Below are 22,299 nucleotides of genomic sequence, written 5' to 3'. Positions count from 1 at the left end.
AAGTATGGGTGATATATAGCTTACTCTGGGCTTGATCTGCTTCTTCCTGACCCTCTTCTGTTGCATCACCAGCATCATGTTCCACTTCGATTTCAATGTATTCCGTTGCGCCATCTGGATGAGGGGTAGCTTATCAGCTTGGGAGTGAACGATAGAAGAGTAGAATTATATACCATCGTCGTCGCGGTCATCTTCTTCCTCCGTCCAGGCACCCGGCATCAACCTTGCAATCAATTCCTCAGCTCCCTCATCGTTGCCATCAGTTTCGTCTTCGGTAGAGGCAGGCTCATAATCATGGTCGCTTTCCGAGGTGCCCATGGGGACTTCATCGGATTCCACCATATTGGATGCCATCATGCTGATATTTGCAGGTGAAAAGTCTGTGCCTTCATGCAACGCGGAGTTCAGATGCTGTGTGATGTGTTACATGCTGCGCTCCGTTGTCCCGATGAGACAACGACTTTGAAGCAGGTACCCAGATATGTATGTGGTAACGGATATAAGTCTTTATCGGCGTTATCAGTAAGCCATTTCCAAGCCCCACCTTTGCCCCCCCGCAAATCATCCTTGACCTGGAAAGTCTCTGGAAAGTCGTTTGGCGTCTTCACCTTTCGTCACTTTTTGAATACTCAGTCTCAGTATAGTATCCCCAAAACTTTGTTCGTTTGCCACAGATGTAGAATTCAATCCAAAAGTTGATACATTTTGTCGAGAGGATCTGATTCGCGCTCAGATCCCTGGAGATTGACAGCGCTGGACAGAGTTACTGGTCTCATATTTATTTGGCATTGCAATGACAGTCTCACGCAGCTAAAGATATCAATCCGAGCGTGCTTGTACTTTCTAAAGAGGTCGCATGCTCTTCCTTGTCTATTCGCCCTGCCTTGATCTTATTTTTCTCTGTATGGCACGCGATTATATCTCCAATGAGCATTGTTCGGGTACTATTACATGCCAGCTAGAATGTTGTACCCTGAGAGCTAAGATATCAGATATCATTGTTTTATTCTGCGGGAGAATACAAGTGGGCCAAGTATCGAGTGAACAAGATCCAAGGGGTCAAATAATGGCGTACGATGCGACCTAAACCTCCCTTACTCTCATCTTGAACCGTTTTATTCTCTCGGGGATTTCAATTGAGAATGACCGTGAACTTTTAAGATCATATATCCTATTCAAAATTTGTCGATACAATAATTCAAGACTATGATCAGATATGAGTAGCCCAGCATTTGGCTTTGGTCTTTTCTGGTCATGAATCGGAGAGTAGACTCGAGTGCTTTCTCCAATGCACATTGAGCCTGTTCAATCACAGAGCCGTGCATGTCTCAAGCTCCACACTAGCTTATCATTATCAAGTATTTACTTCTCTTGCCTTACACGAGTGGACCAATAAGCGTCCTAGGTAAAGTGTTTTATTTTGTCTAAGCTCTGGTATGGGTTTGAGAGCACTAAGCTAGGCTTTCTTACGTGAGAATTGATGCATTGGGCTTCGCCTCGTATTCGTGCCGAGCCAACATCAAGCAAATGTAAGCTCTACGGTAGCTGGTATTCTCCCCTTTTCCGCGGTCCCGGTTTGGCTTATGTTGGGTGGGGCGTGGGCTTGAGTCCACCATAGATGAGGCTAGGAGCCACTCAGATGATAAACTTAGAGAGGGCTACATTTATTCTGTTAGCAGCCTAAGATCGAACAAAGTTTGTTCCTTTTTCATAAATATACTCTGCGATAAGGCTGTACACAATTGAGATACCTTCAGCTACGCCGTAACGACAATTCGATTCGAAATATGGGAGATTCTACGAATGGGGCCAGTGTCGCCGAAGACACCAAAACCCTGCAAGATTTCCTTTCTAACAATCGTCGCATCGAGTACCTTCGCTTTCAATATCTCGATTATGCTGGTGTCCTTAATGTTAGAGTAGCAACGATACCCTTTGCACTCTCTTTGATCAAAGAACGACGTGCGATCACCACACCTGCCCCTATTCTCACCGCTCTCATTATGGATTGCAGCCTCCTCATAGATGATGTGCAATTTGGTGGCGATTGTTTGTGGCCAGATTGGACAACTTTGAAAGTCTGTCACTACCATGCCAATCATGCACAAGTCATGTGCTTCGTCGATGAAAGCCAACATATGCATGAGGAAGTAGAGGGATTTAGAAGATGTCCACGCTCTCGACTTCGAGAGCTTACCGACGATATCAAGGCCACCCATGGCCTCGACCTCCTCGTCGGGACGGAGATCGAATTCATCATCATGGAGGATGGCTTTCAGCAAGTGAAGATGATACCAAATGCCTATTCCGCAGCATCTCTCAACAACAAATACCTTCCCGTAGTTGAAGAGATTGTCCAGTGCATCACCAAAGCTGGGATCAAGGTTCGACAATTCCACAGCGAGGGTGGTCCTGGCGTGTTCGAGATGTCAACCGAGCCTCTCAGTCCTTTGCAGGCAGCTGACGCATTGGTCTATTGCCACGAAACGATCAAAGTAGTCTGTCGAAAGCATGGACTGCATGGAACTGTGTTCCCAAAGCCATTCGAGAAATTGACCGGCATTGGGCAGCATCACCACTTATCAATTTCGCCGAGTGAGAAAGAAGACTCTTTCCTGGCAGGCTTGCTAGACCATTGGAAAGCTCTAGCCGCGTTGTACATGCCCAACTATGACAGCTATTTCCGCCTTCAACCGGGACAGCAGGTCACTTGGGGTACAGCAAACAGGAGTACTGCGATCCGCAAAATTAACACTGGACACTGGGAACTGCGAGCGATTGATGGCACTGCCAATCCCCACCTCACTATGTTGGCCATCCTCACTGCTGGAATGCTAGGTCTGGAGGCCGGGCAAGAATTAAAAATGAAGGACTGCCAGGAAATGATATTTCTCAAACATCTTGATGAGAAGCAAGCTGAGGGACACGGTGTAACGGAGACGATGTCGACGAGCCTGAAGGAATCTCTGAATGCGTTGAGAAATGATAAGGCATTGGTTGATAAACTGGGGCCTGAAATTATCGACAAGTACTTGAAGATGAAGGAGAAAGAGAACGAGAATTTCAGCCAATTGACATTACAGGAAAGGAAGGATATTTCGATGCGGATCTTTTGATGAGTTATAACGACTCCACAAGGAGAAGTTGGACGCGAATTTAGATGTATAGCTACTTGAAGACAGTTCTTTAGCCTGCTAGTTATGTAGCATTCAATTGTATCTCTCAACTTTCATTAGCCCAAAATCATAGGACATGGGAAAAGGCCAAGAAGTATCACATGCATGAAGAGGTCGTCCTGACCCAACTTCGAGAGATTTAAAAAATAAGAATTCGCTTGAAGACTTTTTGTTCTCAAAGCGACCTACTTTCATCTTGACATCTGGCCATCTGGAAGACTTCACCACAACAAGAACAACTCTTTCTCTCGAGACATATCTGGCGGGTTCGCTACTGTAACTGCGATAGCCTATCGATACCCCTGAGCGGGCTCTCCGTGCCGAGCCGAGGAATAAATCCTATCATCCTTCTGCTCCTTCGAAATTTAAAACTCAAATACTACTTAATCCGATATCATGTCTCGAATTTCTTCGTTGATGTTCAATCCAATCTGTGTAACTGTCTGCCAAAAAGGATCAGTCCCGTCTTCAATCCGCAACTGAATCCTTGCCCCGAGTCTCGATAGATAAATCCAACACTCCTCCATCATGTCCAATCTCTCGTTCTTCGGAGTCCCCATGTACTGGACTTTATGCATGATCCCGCATGGCTACGCAATAAACATCATGAAAAAAGCCAACAACGGTCGATGGAACAACACCAGCCCACGTTCTTCCAACTGGGACGCCTCATTACGCAAATCAACACCGGCTGACATCTACAGTCGCTACGAACGAGCCGAGGCCGCTCACAAAAACGGCTTTGAGAATCTCCCACTGTTCGTTGGTGCCGTATTGGCAGGAAATATTGCCAAACTCGACACGAAAACTCTCAACACCTTCGTGGCCTCTTATCTGGCATCGCGAGTTCTCTATACGCTCATTTACATCAACGTTTCCAAGAACAGCCTCAGTTATTTTCGGACTGTGGTGTGGCTGACAGGTGCTGTGATGTGTTTGGGGATCTTTGTAAAAAGTGGCATGGCCATGGCCTAGATGAATGAGAGGCGGCGCCATTCACATGCTGATTCTAATGAGTGTTGTCGTGTTCATAAGGCTGAAGAATGTCGCGAAGATTGGGTTACTGCCGATGTCTCAGCCCAAGAAGAATTATCATGGTGGGAGCCACCCTGGACAAAGCATTGATCCGAAGGCTTGCATGTTTCTCTCTAGCGAATCTGATTCTACGTTTCATCTCAGTGCATGTACCTTTCTCATTTAATCAATCAATCAATTGACAAGGCTGCTGGGATTGCATTTACGTTATGGCTGTCAAGGTGTCAGCAAACGCCTTGTAAGCACAAGGATCTCAAGATGATCATCTTTCAGCTTCTCCGATGCTACGCCTCTCTGCTGCCCAATTGACCTCTGAAAAGAAAGTGCGTTCATCCTCCCTTTCACATGCTAAATTGCAAGTCTTCAGCCATGGTTTTCCTTTTCCTGTGGCTGGCTCACATATTTCCGAAAGGAGAAGGAATGTTGTCAGCCTTAGCGAAAGCCGGAGAACTGCATCCTATTTTAACAACCCACACACCCAAGCACTGTTGGACTTTACAACGATCTTGGAGAATCCACAGAAACATCAACGATGAACGGGGCAACAGCAAGCAAAGTCGGCAGTGGCCACGTTATCGAGAAACTCACTTCATTGCGTGCCAGATCATTTCCTACGACGAATGGGACTTTGGAGCCTCGTGCGGGCAGCGGACGAATCAACTTGAATCAATCCTTCGGCCAGAACCCGTTCGTTACTATTCCTCAAGATGTCGACGAAAATCCTTGGAGATTGGTCTGGGTACGTCAAATTCTGCCCATCTTTTGTGTTCATCCTAGGAGCAGAGGATTTTGGGATCTTCTGCGGGAGCTACTCAGCAAAGAAGATTTGTTTCAACTCTTCGAATAGTCTCTTTGGTTCCTGGATATTTCTCAAGAGCGTAGACTGATCTTTGACTAGGATGATGTCAAATCTATATTTACGCTCAGTAAACTTCTTCCCCTGATCTGTTATCCTCTGGCACCTTTCAATTCTGGACCCTTGGACGAGTTATACCCCTCTTGGTCTAACATGTTTGCTTTGATGCTCCATATGGTCCTTCTTACTACACAGTTATTGATGATCATCACGTTGCCAATCATGGCTGTTCTTTTCTGGTTCCTTCCTGGACTTGTCAACCTGCTCTATTTCGTGGCTTTCATCGCAGTCACCTATGTGTTCATGAGGCTTCTCAATGGCGCACCAACAACCGAGGCATTGGTTGGGCTCCCAGATGGTACTGATCCTGTAAATGATGAGCATGAATTGTGGTTCTTCATCAACGGAGTGGCAACTGGGCAAGTAATTTGATCTTAGCAAGGCTACAATACTAACGTCTGCCTAGAAAAGGCTGGCTCCAGTCCAACCTAGATCTCCTTGCCCGAACTTTTCAACGAGAAGTCGTTGGAATCCACAACATCACGTCCGTAACCTCTCCACGAATTTACACTGCAGAACTAACAACAAACTCAGAGCGGGCTTCATATTCGACCTCCTCGAATGCCTCATCCAACGAGACCTCGACTACAAAACCAAAGACATCCGCATCGGCCGGGCCCAACTCCGCTCTGCTCTCGCCGCTCCAGCTACCAAGAAAGTCGTCTTGATCACCCATTCCCAAGGCGGCATCGAAGGCTCCTCAATCCTCGACTGGCTCCTAACCGACCTCTCCACCGAAGCCGTCTCCAAGCTCGAAATCTACAATTTCGGTAACGCTGCTCGCCACTTCAGCAACCCTCTCATCAAATCGCCCTCTCCTGGCGGCGTCGGAGAAGGCAAAGGAGGCAGAGGAGAGAGGGTCATTAAGTATATTGAACACTATGCCAACTCGCACGATTTCGTGGCCAATATCGGGGTCTTGAATTTCACAAGTCCACAGGCGCAGCCGTATGCGGATGGGAATCCGTTTTACGGACCTGTGTTTATTAGGGAGGGATCGGGGCATTTGTTGAATATGCATTATTTGGATACGATGTTTACGATGAAAGATGGGAGGGTGCATGATGAGGGAAATGAGTTTATGAATACGATACTTCAGGATAGGTGAGTTTCACTAAGGGAGTGCTGAAGTTTGAGGGTGCTAATTTGTGGTAGGAGGGATAGGGGCGAGATGGTGAATGGCAATGGGGTGAAGAGGATCAAGGATGTTTCGCGGTTGTGGCAGTATAGGAATGGTGGGGGACCAAAGGATGAATGAATGACGGGGAAGAAAGGTGTTTTAGCTAATCTCTGCTGTGGAGGAGGATGTGTGATGTTTTTGATTCCAGATAAAGCTAAGCACTATCGATACCGAGAACCAACGATGTTGCAAGGAGAGATGGATTGCCCGGTAGTCACTCTTCGCTATTGCTGCGCTGAGGATGATTGCCCCTCCTCTTCCGCCCAAGTGATATTTCCATCCGCGTCGCTATGGAAATAACGGTTGTACGTGGCATCCAATTTCCAATATGACTCGTTTCGAGGCGCGGTCTCAAAATAATCACGGGAGAGATTGCTAAAGCCCTCCCCCACCGGACCCCTCGTAATCAGGCCAAGAATTGAATGGTTCGAATCTGATGCCCCGCAGCCGCACTCAGCCCCGTAGGGCGTAGCTTGCTGCTAACCAACCCCGCTACTGTCGATAACCGTGTCGCAGAATACATCAAATAAATGGTGAGTCATTTATATATATAGCGTACGTTATATCGGGCGGTTCCGAGCAAAACGCTATATATATATATATATAAAAGGCCCTTTCTCGCCACGGAGATCTCGTTCAATTCTCACCCAACTTCCGATCCAACAACTCCCACCAGCCAGCCAGCCAGCCCACTTCGACAGAATGGCAACCTTTTCAAGTGATTCGGAAGATGATCGAGAATCGTCCACGAGTGAGAATGGATGGTCCAGTCGTTCTTGGTCGCATATCAGATGTTCATAGTGCTGGGTCATTTGCTACAATCGGCTGCTTCGGAAACTTCGTCCTTCCTGGTATCGTTGTTGATAAAGTGGGCGAGATCTCGCTTCCGCTGTCGCCGCATGATGCCCAAGCTCTCATTCAGGCGAGTCATCAGGCACCATTTGGGAAGGGAAACCAGACCTTGGTTGATGAAGCAGTGAGAAAGACATGGGAAATCGATGGACGCAAGGTGTCCTTCTCCAACAAGGCATGGCACGGTTGGCTGGACGGTGTTGTCGGAACGGTAGCGGAAGAGCTTGGAGTAGCTGGCGGCCGGAACAGTGTCCGAGCGGAGCTCTACAAGATGCTACTCTACGAGAAGGGCGCCATGTTCAAGCCTCACAAAGAGTATGTTAAATATACGTCATTTCATTTGTAATGCATCGCACGGCGCTAATTCCTAGAAGCACAGAAAAGACGTCGAACATGTTTGGAACGCTTGTTATCTGCCTTCCTTTCCGAACATGTCGGTGGTGTAGTCCGCCTAACACACGGCCAGAAGGAAAAGATCTTTTCTACCGCCGAGTTCTCTGCTTTCAACATGACCTATATTGCTTGGTGAGTGTGTTAGCTAGCCTGGAATGAAAGTCCACTCACATCCAGTAGGTATGCAGATGTTACCCATGAAGTAAGTAATCTTGGTAAAAAATTCAACGGTAATAGCTTACGCCTGAGGAAAGGTTGAACCTGTCGAATCCGGTAATCGATGGATCCTCATATACAACCTCGTCAATACCTCATCCGGCTTTCCCCAATCTGCTACTCGACTTGAGGCTCAGAGAGCCCGCTTCTGTCAAACTCTTGCAGAATGGCGTAACCTTGACGAAGAATGCGAGTGCCTTTGCTATGTTTTAGGTCACCAATACACGAATGCGGGGCTCAAACTGGTGAATTTAAAGGGCGACGATTATTGCCGCACTCGTTATGTCGCTGACAGTTGCGCAGAAGCTGGCGACTTTTGCGTCTTTCTCGCTAGCCTGCAGAAGGTGGTGACATTTATGAACGATGAGGGAGGCAAGGAAGATGCGGAGTCTGAACTTCGACTTAATCGCATTGTTGACCTAGAAGGGTTTCTGCTTCGGGAGTCTCTTCTTATTCCCGATGACTATATCTTGCAGGACGGGCTCTACGATTCTAGGGATCCCGACGAGCAAACTGGAGGAGAATATATGGGAAATCAACACGCCGAGTTCGACCAATTTTACAATGACACGGTACGTAGTCCAATAAATACAGAACTCGTATTTTTCTCACTTTTATTAGGCAATGCTCATAATTCCTAAATCTCTGGCAACAGACTTTCTTCTTGGGAACGGCCATAACCTGGGCGACTTTCAAGGCCTTCTTCAGCGCCTTCAAAAATGTTTCAAGATGCAAAATAACGATCCGCGTATCCGCGAGTTGATCGTTCAGACTTGCCAGAACCATTTAACAACAGTTTATCCGGATAGCGGGACGAAAGACTTGTTTTTAGGTCCGATAGCCATTGCGGGGATGGTCATTGCCGACCAAGGCCTTTTCCGTAATGCTGTCCATTTGGTCACAGATGGTTTCGACGAAAATACTTTCTTTATTCTCGGTGAACTCATCTGTTTCCAAGCGCCGGCGGTTCTGGAGGATAAGTAAGCCTTGTTTTTTTTATATTCACGACTGGGCTTGTCGAATACTGACGACGATTTTGCGTTAGTCTCATTGAAGCATTTTCCAGGATGCCGAAATTGTACAGAATCCGTAGATGCCTCCATGCGTTTCGGAACGGTTTCTCTAGAAGTAACGCCAACCGCACCGACGAACACCAAGCACAGCATCTGAAAAGCTGGGTCGGGGACAGGATGTCTGAGGCTCTGAAGTCCCTACCGGAAGCCTATCCGCAAGACGCCGCGGCGCTGCTCGAGACAGCAAACGAGTACGATGACAAGATGTTTGAAGAATGGTAATTTGCAATTTCAACTTCGGTCTTGACGCTATGTTCAACTCTTGCACGATAACAATACCACCCATATTGATCTGATGACTAACTTGGTTGCATAGTCTGAAGCCATTCATTGCCCGGTTTGTCGGCGGTTCGAATTTCTCGAATGCACTGGCAGTTGAGATACTAAGCTTTTCACAAACCTCGAGTCACGAGAAATATTTGGCAACACGTCTCTTTCCACTCGTTCTAGACGCGGCAGCCACGCAATTTGAGCTCCAAAAATATTCTTCGGCATCTAAGGGCTCACGTTCCCGCGGTGACTACCCTTATTCCTCATGGCCCGATTGCTATAAAGACGAGGAGAGGGGCCGACGTGACGCGGGTATCATTGCTGATTTGTATCAGCAACTCCTCCAGTCTGATCGGAAGAAAGCTTCTGATCTACTGGATAAACTTCAATCGCAGACTGAAAGCCTTCCTCATACCGAACTAGGCAGGCTTGTTATCCCGCTTCTAGAGCGGATGATATATGTCGTGGACCGTCGCTCGCCGGATGCTTGCCGGTTTTACCAATCGATGATGGCGATATACATAACACAAGTCGTCCAGAAGGAACCAGAGAAGCCGAAGGATTGGTCTCGGCCGAGTGAGAGGCAAAAGTGCTACCGGGAGAATTGTTCTGGTTGTCAATTGCTCCACGACTTTTTGATGGACCCACGCGAGGAGAGCCACAGATTTGTCTTGGCTAAGGACGACTTCTGGCACCTAAGGCATTCGGTCCCAGCCCATTGCAAAATATCATCAGACGAGTTGCAAAACCCGCCGGTGCTCATTGTCAACAAAACCTTGAAGGGATGGGAAGAGAACCATACGAAGTGGCAAAATCGTGCTTCTGAAGCGCAAAAGACCTTCAAGCGGTTCCCCCAAGCAGAGTTAAAGCAGTGCCTCGCCGAAAAATATGACGCGACCATGGACCTTCGCATAGTCAAACATCAAGAAGGCTCTATCGCCCAGACCAACGACACCCCATACCAGTCCACTGTACCGCAGAAACGAACCCGAAGCAATTCATCGTTTGGTGCATAGGCAAGATAATTTAGGCGAAGACAAATTGTAAAAACCGTTTCCACAAGCCCACACCTCGTGACAATTACATCTCTTACCACCATTCGGGATTCACTCAACTGAGCTTTCCCGCCTGGCACCATCTTGAGCAGAGGTCTACCCGCTAACATAGACCACACTCCAAACTCCATCGACACTATCCAAAATCACACTCCCCTCTTGATCAAGGTTCAAGAGTCACAGTAAGGTCCAATGGAGTGGGTCGATTGCCTTCACCAGCACTTTCAGCGCTACAAACTATGGATACAGAGACGCTATTTGACTATAGCAACCTGAGCAGATCATCTAATGACTTCTTGCCGACGCTGACTGAGGTTACCTTCCGTCCATACTCCCAACACTGCTGTTCTTTTATAGTAGTGGTCCAAGAGGGTTGTGACGGGCAAGGAGTCTCTTTCAGACAGGTTGCCAAACTCATCGAGACAATCGGCTATGTTGGGAAGATTGACGACTTCACGATCAAGCCGTTACAGCGACATTCGTTCCTCATGACTAGCTTTAGCTAGCATACCTCATCCCGGCTCTCGTCAAGTGGAACGATTTTGCCGACTGCTGCAAAGGCAGACCCTATCCTCGATGACGCATCTTCAACCATACTCCAGCATGGCAGAGACGTCGATACTAGGACTGTTACACAGCGAGGGAGCGAGCCAGCAAGCAGCGATGATGACAGTGGTTTAAGCAACGATGACGGTTGTTCTAGTGAAGATGAGCAGAAGCGTTCAAACACGAGGATGAATATCGCATGGGAAGCTGTAGACGAGCAGCGCTTGCTAGCATACAAGAAAGAGGACAAGTCTTGGGAGTAGATCTTCAAGAAGTTCCTAGGCAGGACCCCGGCCCCATTACGCACGCGCTGGACTATGGTACAGCGCAAAGTCAAATGAGCTTCCTCCCACAGGTGGGCGGGCAGCAGCTCGCCTACTTGTCCTTCGGCATCTGGTGGGACAAATATCTGAAAGAGACCTTATCCTTCTGTCGACCAATTCCAATTATCATTCTCCTCCTTCACAAATCTCGGAGACGAGGTTTGTAATCCAGTAGCTTCATGGGGAAAAATGAGCTGTAGCGGCTCGACTGGAATGGCTGATCACAGCACATTTTGTGTTCACGATTTGTAGTGGATTTTGTGACAGATTACGACTCGTCACTGCACGGTTCATTGCTGATTGGCGATCTTAACGCCGTCGAACCCTTCGATACCGCCTTTCCCTCAACCTACAATTTGTCCGACGCGTACCTTGCTCTGGGAGTTGAAGAGGGCATGGAGAAGGGTTTTACATGGAGATATCAGTCTCCAACGTGGCTGCGAGACAAGTATGGCTGCAGTCGGATGGACAAGGTGCTTTCCTGCGGAGAGGTTGAGGTGCAGGGTTTGGAATAGATCAGTGGGGGGCATAAGGATAGGTGATGATTTGTGGGTTACGGATCACTATGGGCTTCATGCTCGAGTGGAAGTTATTGGGGGATGGGGGATTTTGATGTGGATTCGCGATGGGGACTCGTGATGTAGAAACTGAATGTTTCATTCCTCTTGTTCCACATTTCAGTACGGAGCTACGTAACGTGAAACAAGTGTTGTACAATAGCGCAGCGGAATCATCAGCTCAAGTCAAATACTTTGTTCGTCGTGCGTTCATTGGCATCCCTGGTATCATTGTATCGCACAGTTCTCCCCAGATTCTTTGTAGCGAGAAAAAAGGAAGAAACTCCCAACAATATGCCGCACAATCCTAACGCCTATTCTTCGCCTCGCGATCACATCCATGGCCATTCAAGCTGTTAGTAGAATGAAATAGGTATGTATTGAATCAAAAAGAAACAAACTTTCAATTCATGAGATTTGCGTGGACGTGACTATAAGAAATTTATCATCTCGGTCACTAACTAGACATGTCTACTGGACGGTACACCAACGAATATCCCTAGCTACTTCAATCGACCTCGTCTTCAATCGGGATGACCATCCGAGGCCGCTCTGGATCTTCTGCGAGTAGCTTCCACATGTATTCTTCGGTCTTGTCGGAGCAGTTTGCTACTTGCTTGCTACTCTGTCTGCCTTTCTTGAACACCGACGTCGCGTCTTGAACGAAATCCTCATGGAAACCTCTTGCGGTAGTGTTCGCTTTGCGATTGATTTTCGATGGGCGGATACTCCAAGTGGCGAATGGATGTATTCAGGGGGGACTCCGTGCCATATAATGACCATGTGACAAGATCAGCTTGAGACAGCCTTTGCATATATATATAGCTTATAGTTCTTAATATTGAAAAGAAAAAACGATACACTTCTGATAGCATTAATTTATTCCTTTATATTATACTTTCTTTACATTAATAGATAATAAGATCAACACAAACAACAGTATTTGGAACGTAATCTGATCAGAGAGTGCATACCATCAATTGGGTATATCTATATTTAAACGCCAAACCAAATGAAAGACATTATCACCATTCTATCCCCAACTAACACTACAAGTCCAAACAATCAAACATGTAATCCATGCAACCATGGTTCTATCCAAGTATCATCTCCTTCCCAACACTTCTCACCATCAAAGCAACCATCGTGCTCGAAAGGCTCCTCCACATTCCAGGTCTTATCCAATATCCAGACAGTCGCATACCCCTCCGACACTAGCATACCATCCGCCGTATAAAAAGGGAGAACACTGTTCACACGAACAATTGCACGATGCCCCTCCGCAAAGTTTGCCTCGAGGGTCGGATGCAAGTCTGGACAGACCCAACCGCCGAGGTCTCTCATCGAATACTGCCAAGTGTGTCCAAGAAAAGATGATCCGAATCGCGGTACGAAGAGGATTTCGTATACTTCGAGCCTACGTGAAAAGGGATGCTATTCCCATACCCGAAGTGATCACGAAAAAAGCATGCTTGAACTTAGTAATGGCCGTTTCCTAGATGGGACTTGAACATGTGAAAAGAAAAATCATACTGCAAACTCGCACACCTTCGACCACAGTCAAGATTGTGGGCCAAGCGAAACGAGCCCGACGTTGACAGCGCCTGTTGCTGCGCTTGTCATCTTGAAAGGCAAAGGATCTTCCAAGCCGATATAACCACATATTTGGGTTATTCACAAACGAAACGTGCTCGCGCGTGAGTGGTAGAAGAACCTCGGTCGGTGAGGCGCACCTAATCGTCATGTTTTCCTGTGGTGGGGGCAACGAGGAGGAGTAGCAGGGGATTGGAGCCATTGATTCCGCGGCACTGCAGACCGGCTGAGGGTATGGAATATCATTAGGAAAGTGTGCATCCATTTCGATAGATAGATATATATTGATTTGGAAAAGACAAAAGTCAAGGTAAGGAAGAAACGACGACTGTAGTTGAAGTGAGGTTGGTTGTCGAAGAAGAGGTGGAAACATGAGATGGATAGATGGATGGATGGAAAGAAACCGATCATACAACTGGACTAGTCTGCCATTCATTAAATGGTTGAACGGACGCACCAGGGCCAATCTCACCCAAAATTCAAAGTCCTCAGATATCATTTATTGGTTTTTATGGGCTGGGCCTTCCACGGGCCTCGAATGAATGCGGCGTATCTTCTAGGTAACGTGAGGCATATCGGCTATGCGATGCGATGCCGGATCTCGTCGTCCCATTCCTCCTGCAAAGCTACCTAACCTAAGTTGTTGCACGGACCAAAATTCGATAGGCGACGTGTCGTAACCTTATCTCCGGGACGAGTTCTGGGCCGGCCCCAAGTCCGAGCGAGTCGCGGCGCTTATTAATTAGATAGATGACAAGAGTCGAATATCGAATGCATAATGCTGGATGGAGAATGCGGCACGGGTCGCAGCGATGGGATCGAGGCTGTTGGTAACTTGACGAGTAATAAACATAATTATATGGTGGCTTGTGGCTTGTGGCTTGTCGCGGTGACTCTGTACAGTCTCTTTGTGATTTACAGTAAGACATCAGGATGCAAGATGCATACTCAAGCTACTAGGATGCAGAGATATTGGCGGCTTGTAGCTTATCGCAGTAAATCTGTATAGTCTTCTTGTGACTTAAGTCATCAGGATGCAAGATGCAAGATGCAAACATACTCAAGCCACCAGGATGCATAAGTATCGGTGGCTTGTCGCGGTGCGATTTTGCGATCGGCGATCTGCGATCTGTGATCTGCGGAGTGCTAGCTAGCTACTTAGTTTGTAGTTGAAATGCATGCATGCATGCATGACATCTCGCGGTGAGACTGTTCCCTGCCCTGTGCAGAGTGCAGAGCTAGTCATCTGGCAATGCAATGATGATGATCCATCGAGCATTCGCACTGACCGCCGGAACCTTCCTTCAAACCGGGAACGTTCCGTTCCGTTCCGAAGATTAATGATCCAGCCGTTCTGGTTATTGTGCCTACCTACCTGGTAGGTACTTGTAACCATTTGGTGAGCAGCAGCAGCCTTAGGCAATCAATAACTATTCAGAAAAACGTGATCGGTGATCTGCCATCTGCCATTCTCGAGCTTCAAATCTCGACTGCTGAAGACCCCAGTGAAAGGCGGCTGAGCTGTATATTCATTAGACATTTAATTGAGTGTCTGCGCCTCGAAATTTCAGAGTAAAGGACCATCTAGCTAGCAGCGAGTCGGTACATACATATTTTAAGAGAACGTTCAAGGATATAATCGTGGCATCTGATGCGGGTAAGATATCGAACTTGACTGTATTTGCAAAGACAACCTTACTTTTTCTACCTTGAGGACTCTACTAGTACACGTCTCCTTTTTTCCTTGGTTAGTAAACTATTCAAAGCAGGAGATACAGGGGTTGATTTCCAAAGCAAAGTGTGATTTAAACATCAAGGCACATTCATTCAACATCGGGAGCAGTTCTTCGATGTAAATAAAGTTCCACCGGTGCCGACGCTTTAAATGCGGAAGTGCGGCTGTACTTTACTAGTCTTAGCCGTCCCCCTCACCCCATTAATCATTCCCAACGTCACGGGTGCCATCGCAACAACTTTACTTCAATGTAGCAGTCTTCGCCAAAGCGCTAGGAAATAAATACACGATCGAGTGATGGAATGGCCGGATTTCCCCAACTTCCTGTCATCCAACATTCACCCTTCGCAAAGCCGACGTCCAATCCTGCTACCAGTAGCCATGGACCAAATCAGCTCATCATGTATTCCATTTATCCATGTGATGGAGGGGCTGAAGTATAAGACGCCTACTTGTTGGGAATACCTCAGCATTCCTTCCTTCGAGAGCGCTGCCGACCATATGTGGCAAACGTGGGCTGTACTCCTAGCGTACGCTCAGGTATGCTATACTTCCACGTCTGGAACGCTCAAATTGATTTAATATATGAGGGAGATTCGTCTTTGGACAGGTATATGCTCATGTCACTGTTTCATGCCATAACTGATTTTGCGCTGACTGGGGGGAGAACTGAAAAGTATGATCATCCGATGGTTTTTGACATAATCTTTTACTGACTTTCATCTAGAGGAATCTCTGGCTAAGGATTACTTACGATGTCTTCTGCAGACAGCAAATGCAACGTTGGCCCGCGAATTCGACCACCTCTGGTCAGAATACAAGCAAGGCGAATCACAAGTTGCGAAACGTGTTCGCGATGCATGCGCATGTGCATATGCGGTCCAGGACGGAAGTCCGAATGGTACAATCAGGACAGGCGAAGAGTTATCCCAGCTGCGGAAGTCTGTACTTTCACTAGACTTAGAGAACTTTATGGATCTTCTATTGGACGAAATAAAGGCGCCCGATCAGACCGAATCTGCCACGTTAATGAAAGCTATGACAGTGGGACAAGCCTATTGGAATACCCCTTCAGAAAGCTTCGAACTTGTGTCCGAGGCTATGGAGACCATTCCCTCGACGTCACCTTTGACATTTCTTCGACTGACTCAACGTCTGGCAAAGATTGGCCGTGCCGGCTGGGTGAGACGTGGGATCAGCTCGACCAAGGTTGAGAAGGTCTCAGGCCACTCCTGGCGAATGGCAATTCTTGGCTGGCTGTTAGTACCTCAGGTGAGCCTCACAGAGTTTCGAATGATGTCTTCACTGATCATTTTCTAGCAAGGCGAAATCAATCGGATGGAGTGCATCAATATGAATTGCGCTCATGATATGGGAGAAGCTATAGTCGCAGATGTCACTCCTCATGATGGTATCTTGAGAGGCGAGCGATTCAAAGAACGCAAGGAACGCTGCTAATGCCTTCTAGATGATAAGCAAACCCATGAGCGTCACGGCCAAAAGCTCTTAGTATACACACTTAAGGTCCCAAATCCGTTCGCTGCCACGTTTCTGCGTAGACTCTTTAAAACATTTGAGGAAGGCAATGAGCTGGGAGCTAAAGTGTGTCACGATATCGACTCAGCAGAGCGCCGCGCACAAGCTGTAGAGCTTGCACGACGCTATAAGAACACCAAGATAAGTGGAGAGATCAAGACCATTGAAGAGACCATAGAAAACGATTTTTTGGAACCAGAGCTAAAGATGAATTCGTCAGAAGTTCAGAAATTTGCGGAGTTGTTATCACAGGAGTTGGCCACGTCTTTGAGTCGGCACAGAGATATCTGCATTGTCTTTGTTTTAGGTATTGTTATTCTCTGCTCTACCTTCCATATACTGATATGTCTTTAGGTGGCCCTGCTGTCGGCAAAGGCACCCAATGTAAGCAGCTAGCCCGCAAGCATGGTTTCCACCATATCTCTGTGGGAGAGCTACTCAACAACCCGTCTCCGTTTGCAGACTTTATACTCGAAAGCAAGCGGGAGTACGTTATCATCCCAGCTCAACTAACAGTGTCCCTGCTTCACGATGAGATGTCAAGAGGTTTATCGGATGGAAAGAGATTCTTTCTAATAGACGGGTTTCCAAGAAGCATTGATTAGGCATCCTACTTCGATGAAGTAGTGAGTTCTCGCTCCATCGTGGCCAATGTTGCATTAACATCATTAGATTTCCGAACACTATTTCACAATTTTGCTTGACTGCTCAGAGTTGGTGATGACAGAACGATCGATTGCCAGAGCTGAGGTAGCGAAGAAGGCAGGAAGAGAGAGAGTTGATGACAATCCGAAAACGGTAGCAAGCCGTGTAAAGGGCTGGCGCAAGAAGAACGAACTTGTGGAGATCCATGTGAAGAAACATGGGCCATTCCAGGAGGTGAGTTATATACATCAAGGACACTTGAACGTCGCTGATGATATACTAGATTCCATCAGATGGTTCGCAAGATGAAGTCTGGTCTTCATTCGAACTAGCGGTACTGGAGAAGATCAGCAGAAAAGCCTAACCAGCCACAAGCAACGTTTTTTTAAGTATAGCATTTTGTAAGAGCTTAAATGACGTGAACATGCGTTCAAACTGATTATTCTGATCATGCACGTATTTTAATTGAGCCACAATTACTACTTGGTGTCGAGTTGGTGTGAGAAAAACAGCCACCTCCAAGCACTAAGGTTAAGTCGCCAAGAAGTCTGCAAAGCAAGATCGTATCAAGCAATTCCAGTCAGCGTGTTACCATTATAATCTCACACGACAATTGAGCCCACCAAAGTCCATTTCTGTCTTTGGACCTTAGCAGTCGCTGCTCTAACCTGAGCTGAGCTCTGATATCACTAAAATGTCCTAACATGTATGATTCAAGGAAAAATCCAAATTCAAACTCAAAAGATAATGTAACTCCTTCCTCATCCTCACTAAGAATCGCTTCTTCTCCTAATGTCCACTAAAAGATGCCGCCCATGAACGCCCAGAGCCGAACTAACGTGATGGATGAGCAGGCTGTCAGTGAAAAGGGGAAAAGATATACCAAGGTCTTGCAGTACTTCCTCCGTATTGAAATATTTTAGGCCAGCATCTTCATCCAGCTAAGTAATGTATCCATGAAGTTACCCCTTGTCATCTCCCTGTTGTCCATGTCGGCTTTATGAGCCTTCGCCTTCTCGAAATCTTCTTCGTACTGGGTCAACTGGGTCAACTTTTGCGTGACGAATGTTTCCATCCCTTCTGTCTCGTAGAATTCTTCCTTCTGCTGTTGCCACTTCTCAATACCTATGTGATTTCGTAGTTGCGTAAAAGGGAGCCTATCGGCGTCGTTAAAGCCGCACGAGAGGACCATATGGAGCCACATAGAACCTGAGACCTCTGACCGCTGCACGAGGTTCGAGAGCTCTTTCTCTTGGTTGCCTGGCATTTTTCTTCTTCTTCTTCTTCCAGGACACGTTTGAAAATCTCTAGGTATTTGAAGAACCGGGCGACGATCTCAGGCGACTCCTTGTCCAAAGAGGTATCCCAGTTAGTTAATCGATCTTGAAGAAGCCACCACGGCGCCGAGCCAAACAGCTGGGCTGGCCCGATATACGACCATTCAAGGTCTACCATTCCAATGATCGTGAGGTCTTCCTTACTTTTGACAATCATATTTGCCAAGCCAAGATCGTCGCAAATAAGTTTAAAAGGGCCACGATCATACTCCATATCAATGTAATCCGGTATCAAGGATTTTAGGACGCTAAACGACGCATACTTGGCTCTGGCGTCCCATTCACCAGCTATCGAGTTCGGCTGGTGAAGAAGTTGTTCCCAGTCTTGCCCAACGACGTACTGGAAGTAGTCGGTCGCCGTCGAAAACCCCTTGCTTCGGTCACCTAGAGATCGTTTGGTTAAGAGACGTTAGAAAAGGGGGGAAGCTTCGGGCCGTACCAAAAGTGTTGACTCCTCCAGTCTGCATGATGTCATGAGCCTTGAATGTCATCGGGCGTATCGATACAGGGAATTTAGTTTTTGGCGATGGTAGACTACCAATCCGATCAAAATCGAGCTTGAAAAGCTGCAGTAAAAAATTGGCAAATTGCCTGTAAATGAACTCGATATCATTATCGCTAATATCCTCTTTCATGAGTCTTGTATCGAGTTCAGCATCAGGGTCTTTAAGAAGACTATTGAGGCTTACCCCCTCGATGAAGTCCATTATAATAAACGGACCCAGATCAAGGGGGTTACTAGCAGCAAGACCCCAGCCCTTAATTTGCGGGACTGGAATAGTGGTCTTCTCGCGGATGAGACTCAACGCCTCAACTTCCATAGCGACCTTCTCGTCACCGTATTCATCACAGACGTTCCCAACACGAGGGAAGCGGACTAGCCAGGCCGTGCCGTCACTGAAGACCACTTTCTGACCGACATTGTATGAACCATGGAGAAAGCCGCCCTCGATTTGACAGTGGAGTCGCTCTGGATGGAAGGTCGATACCAATAAGGCGAAATGTGGGGTAGCCGCTGCGGGGATGTGTAGATCTAGATCTGGGTGCAACTTCTAAATCTCGGTCAAGGATTATTAACAATAGCTATCGCGAATCTCCGAAGTAAGACGGGGACATTGTAGTGGTGAAAATCCCCAGACTTCAGATGCACATTCAAGAAGATAGATTTGAGAAAACGATTCATCAAGATTTTGTTTGGTTTGAAAACTTTCTCAGAGTCGGACATGGCCCTTTCAAGGATGTCCTGGGATTCTTGGGATACGATGCTGAAATGCTTTGCCACAACAACCCCGCTTCTGTATGTACAGTAACTGCAGGCTCCTTCGCGGCATGGCGTCAGAGTGCATAGTGATCTTCAGGGGCTCGCTCGCATGCCTGTCAGTACCCCACCAACATTCGCCTCACTCACAAGAGGGGTCTCACAAGAACACTTAACATCACGACCACACATCAGCAAAAAAGCATGAAGTATATAAACAAAACGCATTCATTTCACCTCATCCTCACTACACTTTCTCTCCCCTCCCCTCCCCTCCCCTCCCCTCCCCTCCCCTCATTTTCCCTCCCCCAACAACAAATGCAGCGCAAGCAAAAAGAGAGAAAATAATCTCAAAACGCTATGAGCCAAGCCGTATGAACACCAAGCTGACATACAATCATGTACTCATAGACAAGATCCAAATATTCTCATATCCTGAATTTGACCAGTTCATATCGATAGACGTCAGATGAGGAGATCTGGACCAGAGGAGGGCGTGAAGCTAACCAAGGAAATGCGTGACGGCGTCGTTGCGGGAGGGTGGCGATTCCTTGCAGGTGGTGTATGATCGGGATGAAGGGGGTGCGGCTATGTTGGGAGCTTGGTGATTGGGAGTAGGAGAGTGTCTGGCGCCTTTTGGAACTTTTTGGCTTGATTGGGCACGAGTAGTATGTGTTGAGCCGTTGGGGGAAGGTGTGCTGCCATAAAGGAGAAAGAGCAATGCGTAAAGCGAGAACCGAGAAAGAGATGGCGATGACTGTTGGCAATATAATCGAGTAGTTGGTTTCGGAATGCGGCCAAGGTACTCGATTGAAGAGTCGAAGCCATGAAGCGAGGAGGAAAACTTGATGGGGTTGGCGACCATAAATGATAGTGGAGCAGCCACGGAGGATGAAGAGTGCCAAGCACTGGGCTTCACATCGGGTTGTTGATGAGGAGACTGTCCAAGATCTGAAGAGGTTGGTGAATGTGAACGTTGCAGATACGACTCGCAGTCAAGAAGAGACTATATAAAGTGGGGCGAGATCGTATCTTGATGACGATGGGATGAAAGTACCGTGAGAGATGAACCGAGATTGTGATATTCAGGAAGTGCAGGAAGGCCATGGACAATGAGACAGCAGCTTGGAAAGCCAGTGTTGGACATCGTCGAGGCTAATTCTGGCGGCGAGCATGACGGTGTCTGCGAGCCTGTTTGTGTGCTTGCAACTCTTCCTCCGTACTGAAACCATAAAAGTCACCTTCGAGGCGAGCGCGCTCGCAAGTAGCGACAGGGCAACAGTGGCGTCCATGGTACTTTCTCATGTGGCCTTTGCGGTGATCGGTGCGGTTTAATCGTCGTTTGGTGTGAGTACAGAACGGCAGTTGACAGGTCTTCGCAGGCTCGTGCATGTCTTGAACGTGTCTAACCTTGTCTTGGCTGTTCACTGAATTAGCTTTGGAAAGAGCCGATGAATGATCAGGTTGCTTTAAGAGCTTAGACTGTTCTTAAGAGCTTCTGAGTGGACGGCGTGCATTTGCACTCATCTTCAGCTCCTGATATAGGTCTTGGCTTCGGGAGTATACAAGGAATGTAATCAAGTATAGGAACAGACTTACCGAGTACCAAGTGCTTTCCCAGTAGGACCATACTCACAATCGGCGTGATCACAGTGAACACTCTTCTTGTGGACAGCAAAGATATGGTAAATGCACTGCCTCGCCGTCAAATAGGTCACACCGTTGTTGCATTTCTCAACGACGCCGTTCTTGGTTTCTTCCCAGAAGCATGGACGTGCCGTCCATAGTTCGACGTTGGGATGAACAGTCCAACCATGTAGCAACCACTCGTTCCAATTGTAGTAGAGAACGTGCTGGCCATTAGCGTCTGGCTTGCAGAAGTAGCAGATAGTGGGCCAGAGCGAGTCGGTGTTGGTCGAGGCCTGAGGATTGGCAACATTGGCAGCAGGGACATTGGTAGCAGTATGGACATTGGCACCACCATTGGCATGGACGTGATTGGCGACGGCGGCGTGCTGATGAGCTGGGACGGGTGCGGCAGATGGTCCTGGCGAGCTTGGGACAGATGCTGGAGCAGCGGCTGGAGAGGTTTCTGGCTCAGGAGACAATCTTTCCGTCTGACCATAGTGCGAGGTCATATCCATCGGAGAAGCTTGGCCAAGAGAGGATTGAGCATGGGAATTCTGGGCGGCGGTGGTGGTAGCATCCATCTGATCATAGCCGTCGAAGTTCAGGTAGTTTTCGAACATGACATCTGGATTGCCCTCTGCTACGAGCTTGCTGTACGATTCTGGTGACAATGGTGGTAGCATGTATTGAGTTGGGGCCGAGGTCACAAGAGGTCCAAGATTGGGAGAAGCTGAATGTTCAACCGGAAGAGAAGTATTGGAGTAATGTCCAGGCAAGAGTCCATTGTTCGAAGCCAGCATTGTCGGGGCGAGGTGTGGGGAGTTGACAAGAAGGTTGCGTTGTGGGACCTGCTCGTCATTCTCCCCTCCCTCTGTCGTGAGAAAGTCGGGAATCATGAAAATAACTCCGAAAGTACAATTGTTTGTGGAAGTTGTAGAAGTTGCGCAGAGCAAACGAGGGAACTGAAGAGAGGA

At 47.5% G+C, this 22,299-nt stretch overlaps 11 protein-coding genes across 11 annotated transcripts; 8 read left to right on the top strand and 3 right to left on the bottom strand.

Moving 5' to 3' along the window:
* The first annotated feature begins 2,242 nt into the window (after positions 1-2,242).
* LY89DRAFT_691774 (glutamine synthetase/guanido kinase) lies at positions 2,243-3,179 on the top strand. Its single transcript, XM_018216404.1, has one exon. It carries the CDS (start codon positions 2,262-2,264, stop codon positions 3,114-3,116), a length of 855 nt encoding a protein of 284 aa, XP_018061666.1. The 5' UTR covers positions 2,243-2,261; the 3' UTR covers positions 3,117-3,179.
* Positions 3,180-3,558: 379 nt separating this feature from the next.
* Positions 3,559-4,397, top strand: LY89DRAFT_789773 (uncharacterized protein). The gene has a single exon (XM_018223290.1). The coding sequence runs from the start codon at positions 3,705-3,707 to the stop codon at positions 4,149-4,151; it is 447 nt and encodes a 148-aa protein (XP_018061665.1). The 5' UTR covers positions 3,559-3,704; the 3' UTR covers positions 4,152-4,397.
* A 973-nt stretch (positions 4,398-5,370) lies between these two features.
* LY89DRAFT_702433 (uncharacterized protein) lies at positions 5,371-6,385 on the top strand (the record flags this gene model as incomplete). The annotated part of the gene is made up of 4 exons (XM_018217254.1): positions 5,371-5,490; positions 5,550-5,611; positions 5,662-6,231; positions 6,283-6,385. 4 exons carry the CDS (start codon positions 5,371-5,373, stop codon positions 6,383-6,385), a joined length of 855 nt encoding a protein of 284 aa, XP_018061664.1.
* Positions 6,386-7,064: 679 nt separating this feature from the next.
* On the top strand, positions 7,065-8,752 carry LY89DRAFT_702432 (uncharacterized protein; the record flags this gene model as incomplete). The annotated part of the gene is made up of 5 exons (XM_018217253.1): positions 7,065-7,474; positions 7,544-7,684; positions 7,733-7,754; positions 7,807-8,340; positions 8,390-8,752. The coding sequence occupies 5 exons, from the start codon at positions 7,065-7,067 to the stop codon at positions 8,750-8,752; spliced, it is 1,470 nt and encodes a 489-aa protein (XP_018061663.1).
* A 15-nt stretch (positions 8,753-8,767) lies between these two features.
* On the top strand, positions 8,768-10,266 carry LY89DRAFT_362851 (uncharacterized protein). The gene is made up of 2 exons (XM_018207007.1): positions 8,768-9,059; positions 9,158-10,266. The coding sequence occupies exons 1-2, from the start codon at positions 8,836-8,838 to the stop codon at positions 10,125-10,127; spliced, it is 1,194 nt and encodes a 397-aa protein (XP_018061662.1). The 5' UTR covers positions 8,768-8,835; the 3' UTR covers positions 10,128-10,266.
* LY89DRAFT_362820 (uncharacterized protein) lies at positions 10,267-10,792 on the top strand. The gene has a single exon (XM_018207006.1). The coding sequence runs from the start codon at positions 10,406-10,408 to the stop codon at positions 10,670-10,672; it is 267 nt and encodes an 88-aa protein (XP_018061661.1). The 5' UTR covers positions 10,267-10,405; the 3' UTR covers positions 10,673-10,792.
* A 2,166-nt stretch (positions 10,793-12,958) lies between these two features.
* On the bottom strand, positions 12,959-13,823 carry LY89DRAFT_362203 (uncharacterized protein). Its single transcript, XM_018207005.1, has one exon. The coding sequence runs from the start codon at positions 13,682-13,684 to the stop codon at positions 13,088-13,090; it is 597 nt and encodes a 198-aa protein (XP_018061660.1). The 5' UTR covers positions 13,685-13,823; the 3' UTR covers positions 12,959-13,087.
* A 1,076-nt stretch (positions 13,824-14,899) lies between these two features.
* Positions 14,900-16,593, top strand: LY89DRAFT_361958 (uncharacterized protein). Its single transcript, XM_018207004.1, has 5 exons — positions 14,900-15,460; positions 15,515-15,530; positions 15,588-15,596; positions 15,648-16,343; positions 16,389-16,593. Exons 1-4 carry the CDS (start codon positions 15,218-15,220, stop codon positions 16,238-16,240), a joined length of 861 nt encoding a protein of 286 aa, XP_018061659.1. The 5' UTR covers positions 14,900-15,217; the 3' UTR covers positions 16,241-16,343; positions 16,389-16,593.
* Positions 16,240-17,845, top strand: LY89DRAFT_789770 (uncharacterized protein). Its single transcript, XM_018223289.1, has 5 exons — positions 16,240-16,343; positions 16,389-16,763; positions 16,811-16,971; positions 17,129-17,335; positions 17,385-17,845. Exons 1-5 carry the CDS (start codon positions 16,259-16,261, stop codon positions 17,463-17,465), a joined length of 909 nt encoding a protein of 302 aa, XP_018061658.1. The 5' UTR covers positions 16,240-16,258; the 3' UTR covers positions 17,466-17,845.
* A 175-nt stretch (positions 17,846-18,020) lies between these two features.
* LY89DRAFT_677923 (uncharacterized protein) lies at positions 18,021-19,663 on the bottom strand (the record flags this gene model as incomplete). Its single annotated transcript, XM_018213713.1, has 4 exons — positions 18,021-18,226; positions 18,325-18,822; positions 18,878-19,490; positions 19,589-19,663. 4 exons carry the CDS (start codon positions 19,661-19,663, stop codon positions 18,021-18,023), a joined length of 1,392 nt encoding a protein of 463 aa, XP_018061657.1.
* Positions 19,664-20,851: 1,188 nt separating this feature from the next.
* LY89DRAFT_742943 (uncharacterized protein) lies at positions 20,852-22,125 on the bottom strand (the record flags this gene model as incomplete). The annotated part of the gene is made up of 2 exons (XM_018220898.1): positions 20,852-21,116; positions 21,296-22,125. The coding sequence occupies 2 exons, from the start codon at positions 22,123-22,125 to the stop codon at positions 20,852-20,854; spliced, it is 1,095 nt and encodes a 364-aa protein (XP_018061656.1).
* Between the last annotated feature and the right edge of the window lie 174 nt (positions 22,126-22,299).

This window comes from Mollisia scopiformis (assembly GCF_001500285.1).
Source record: "Mollisia scopiformis unplaced genomic scaffold LY89scaffold_37, whole genome shotgun sequence".
Taxonomy (NCBI): domain Eukaryota; kingdom Fungi; phylum Ascomycota; class Leotiomycetes; order Helotiales; family Mollisiaceae; genus Mollisia; species Mollisia scopiformis.
This window is presented reverse-complemented; position numbering and strand designations above follow the sequence as displayed.

Bases quoted from the DNA above. Each gene is read 5' to 3' on its own strand.
- LY89DRAFT_691774 (XM_018216404.1), top strand. From the start codon at position 2,262: ATGGAGGATGGCTTTCAGCAAGTGAAGATGATACCAAATGCCTATTCC.
- LY89DRAFT_789770 (XM_018223289.1), top strand. From the start codon at position 16,259: ATGGAGTGCATCAATATGAATTGCGCTCATGATATGGGAGAAGCTATA. The intron at 16,972-17,128 runs GTGTCCCTGCTT...TAACATCATTAG, and splicing joins TCATCCCAGCTCAACTAACA to ATTTCCGAACACTATTTCAC. The intron at 17,336-17,384 runs GTGAGTTATATA...ATGATATACTAG, and splicing joins AACATGGGCCATTCCAGGAG to ATTCCATCAGATGGTTCGCA.
- LY89DRAFT_362203 (XM_018207005.1), bottom strand. From the start codon at position 13,684: ATGATATCTGAGGACTTTGAATTTTGGGTGAGATTGGCCCTGGTGCGT.
- LY89DRAFT_789773 (XM_018223290.1), top strand. From the start codon at position 3,705: ATGTCCAATCTCTCGTTCTTCGGAGTCCCCATGTACTGGACTTTATGC.
- LY89DRAFT_361958 (XM_018207004.1), top strand. From the start codon at position 15,218: ATGGAATGGCCGGATTTCCCCAACTTCCTGTCATCCAACATTCACCCT.
- LY89DRAFT_362820 (XM_018207006.1), top strand. From the start codon at position 10,406: ATGGATACAGAGACGCTATTTGACTATAGCAACCTGAGCAGATCATCT.
- LY89DRAFT_362851 (XM_018207007.1), top strand. From the start codon at position 8,836: ATGCCGAAATTGTACAGAATCCGTAGATGCCTCCATGCGTTTCGGAAC. The intron at 9,060-9,157 runs GTAATTTGCAAT...TTGGTTGCATAG, and splicing joins GACAAGATGTTTGAAGAATG to TCTGAAGCCATTCATTGCCC.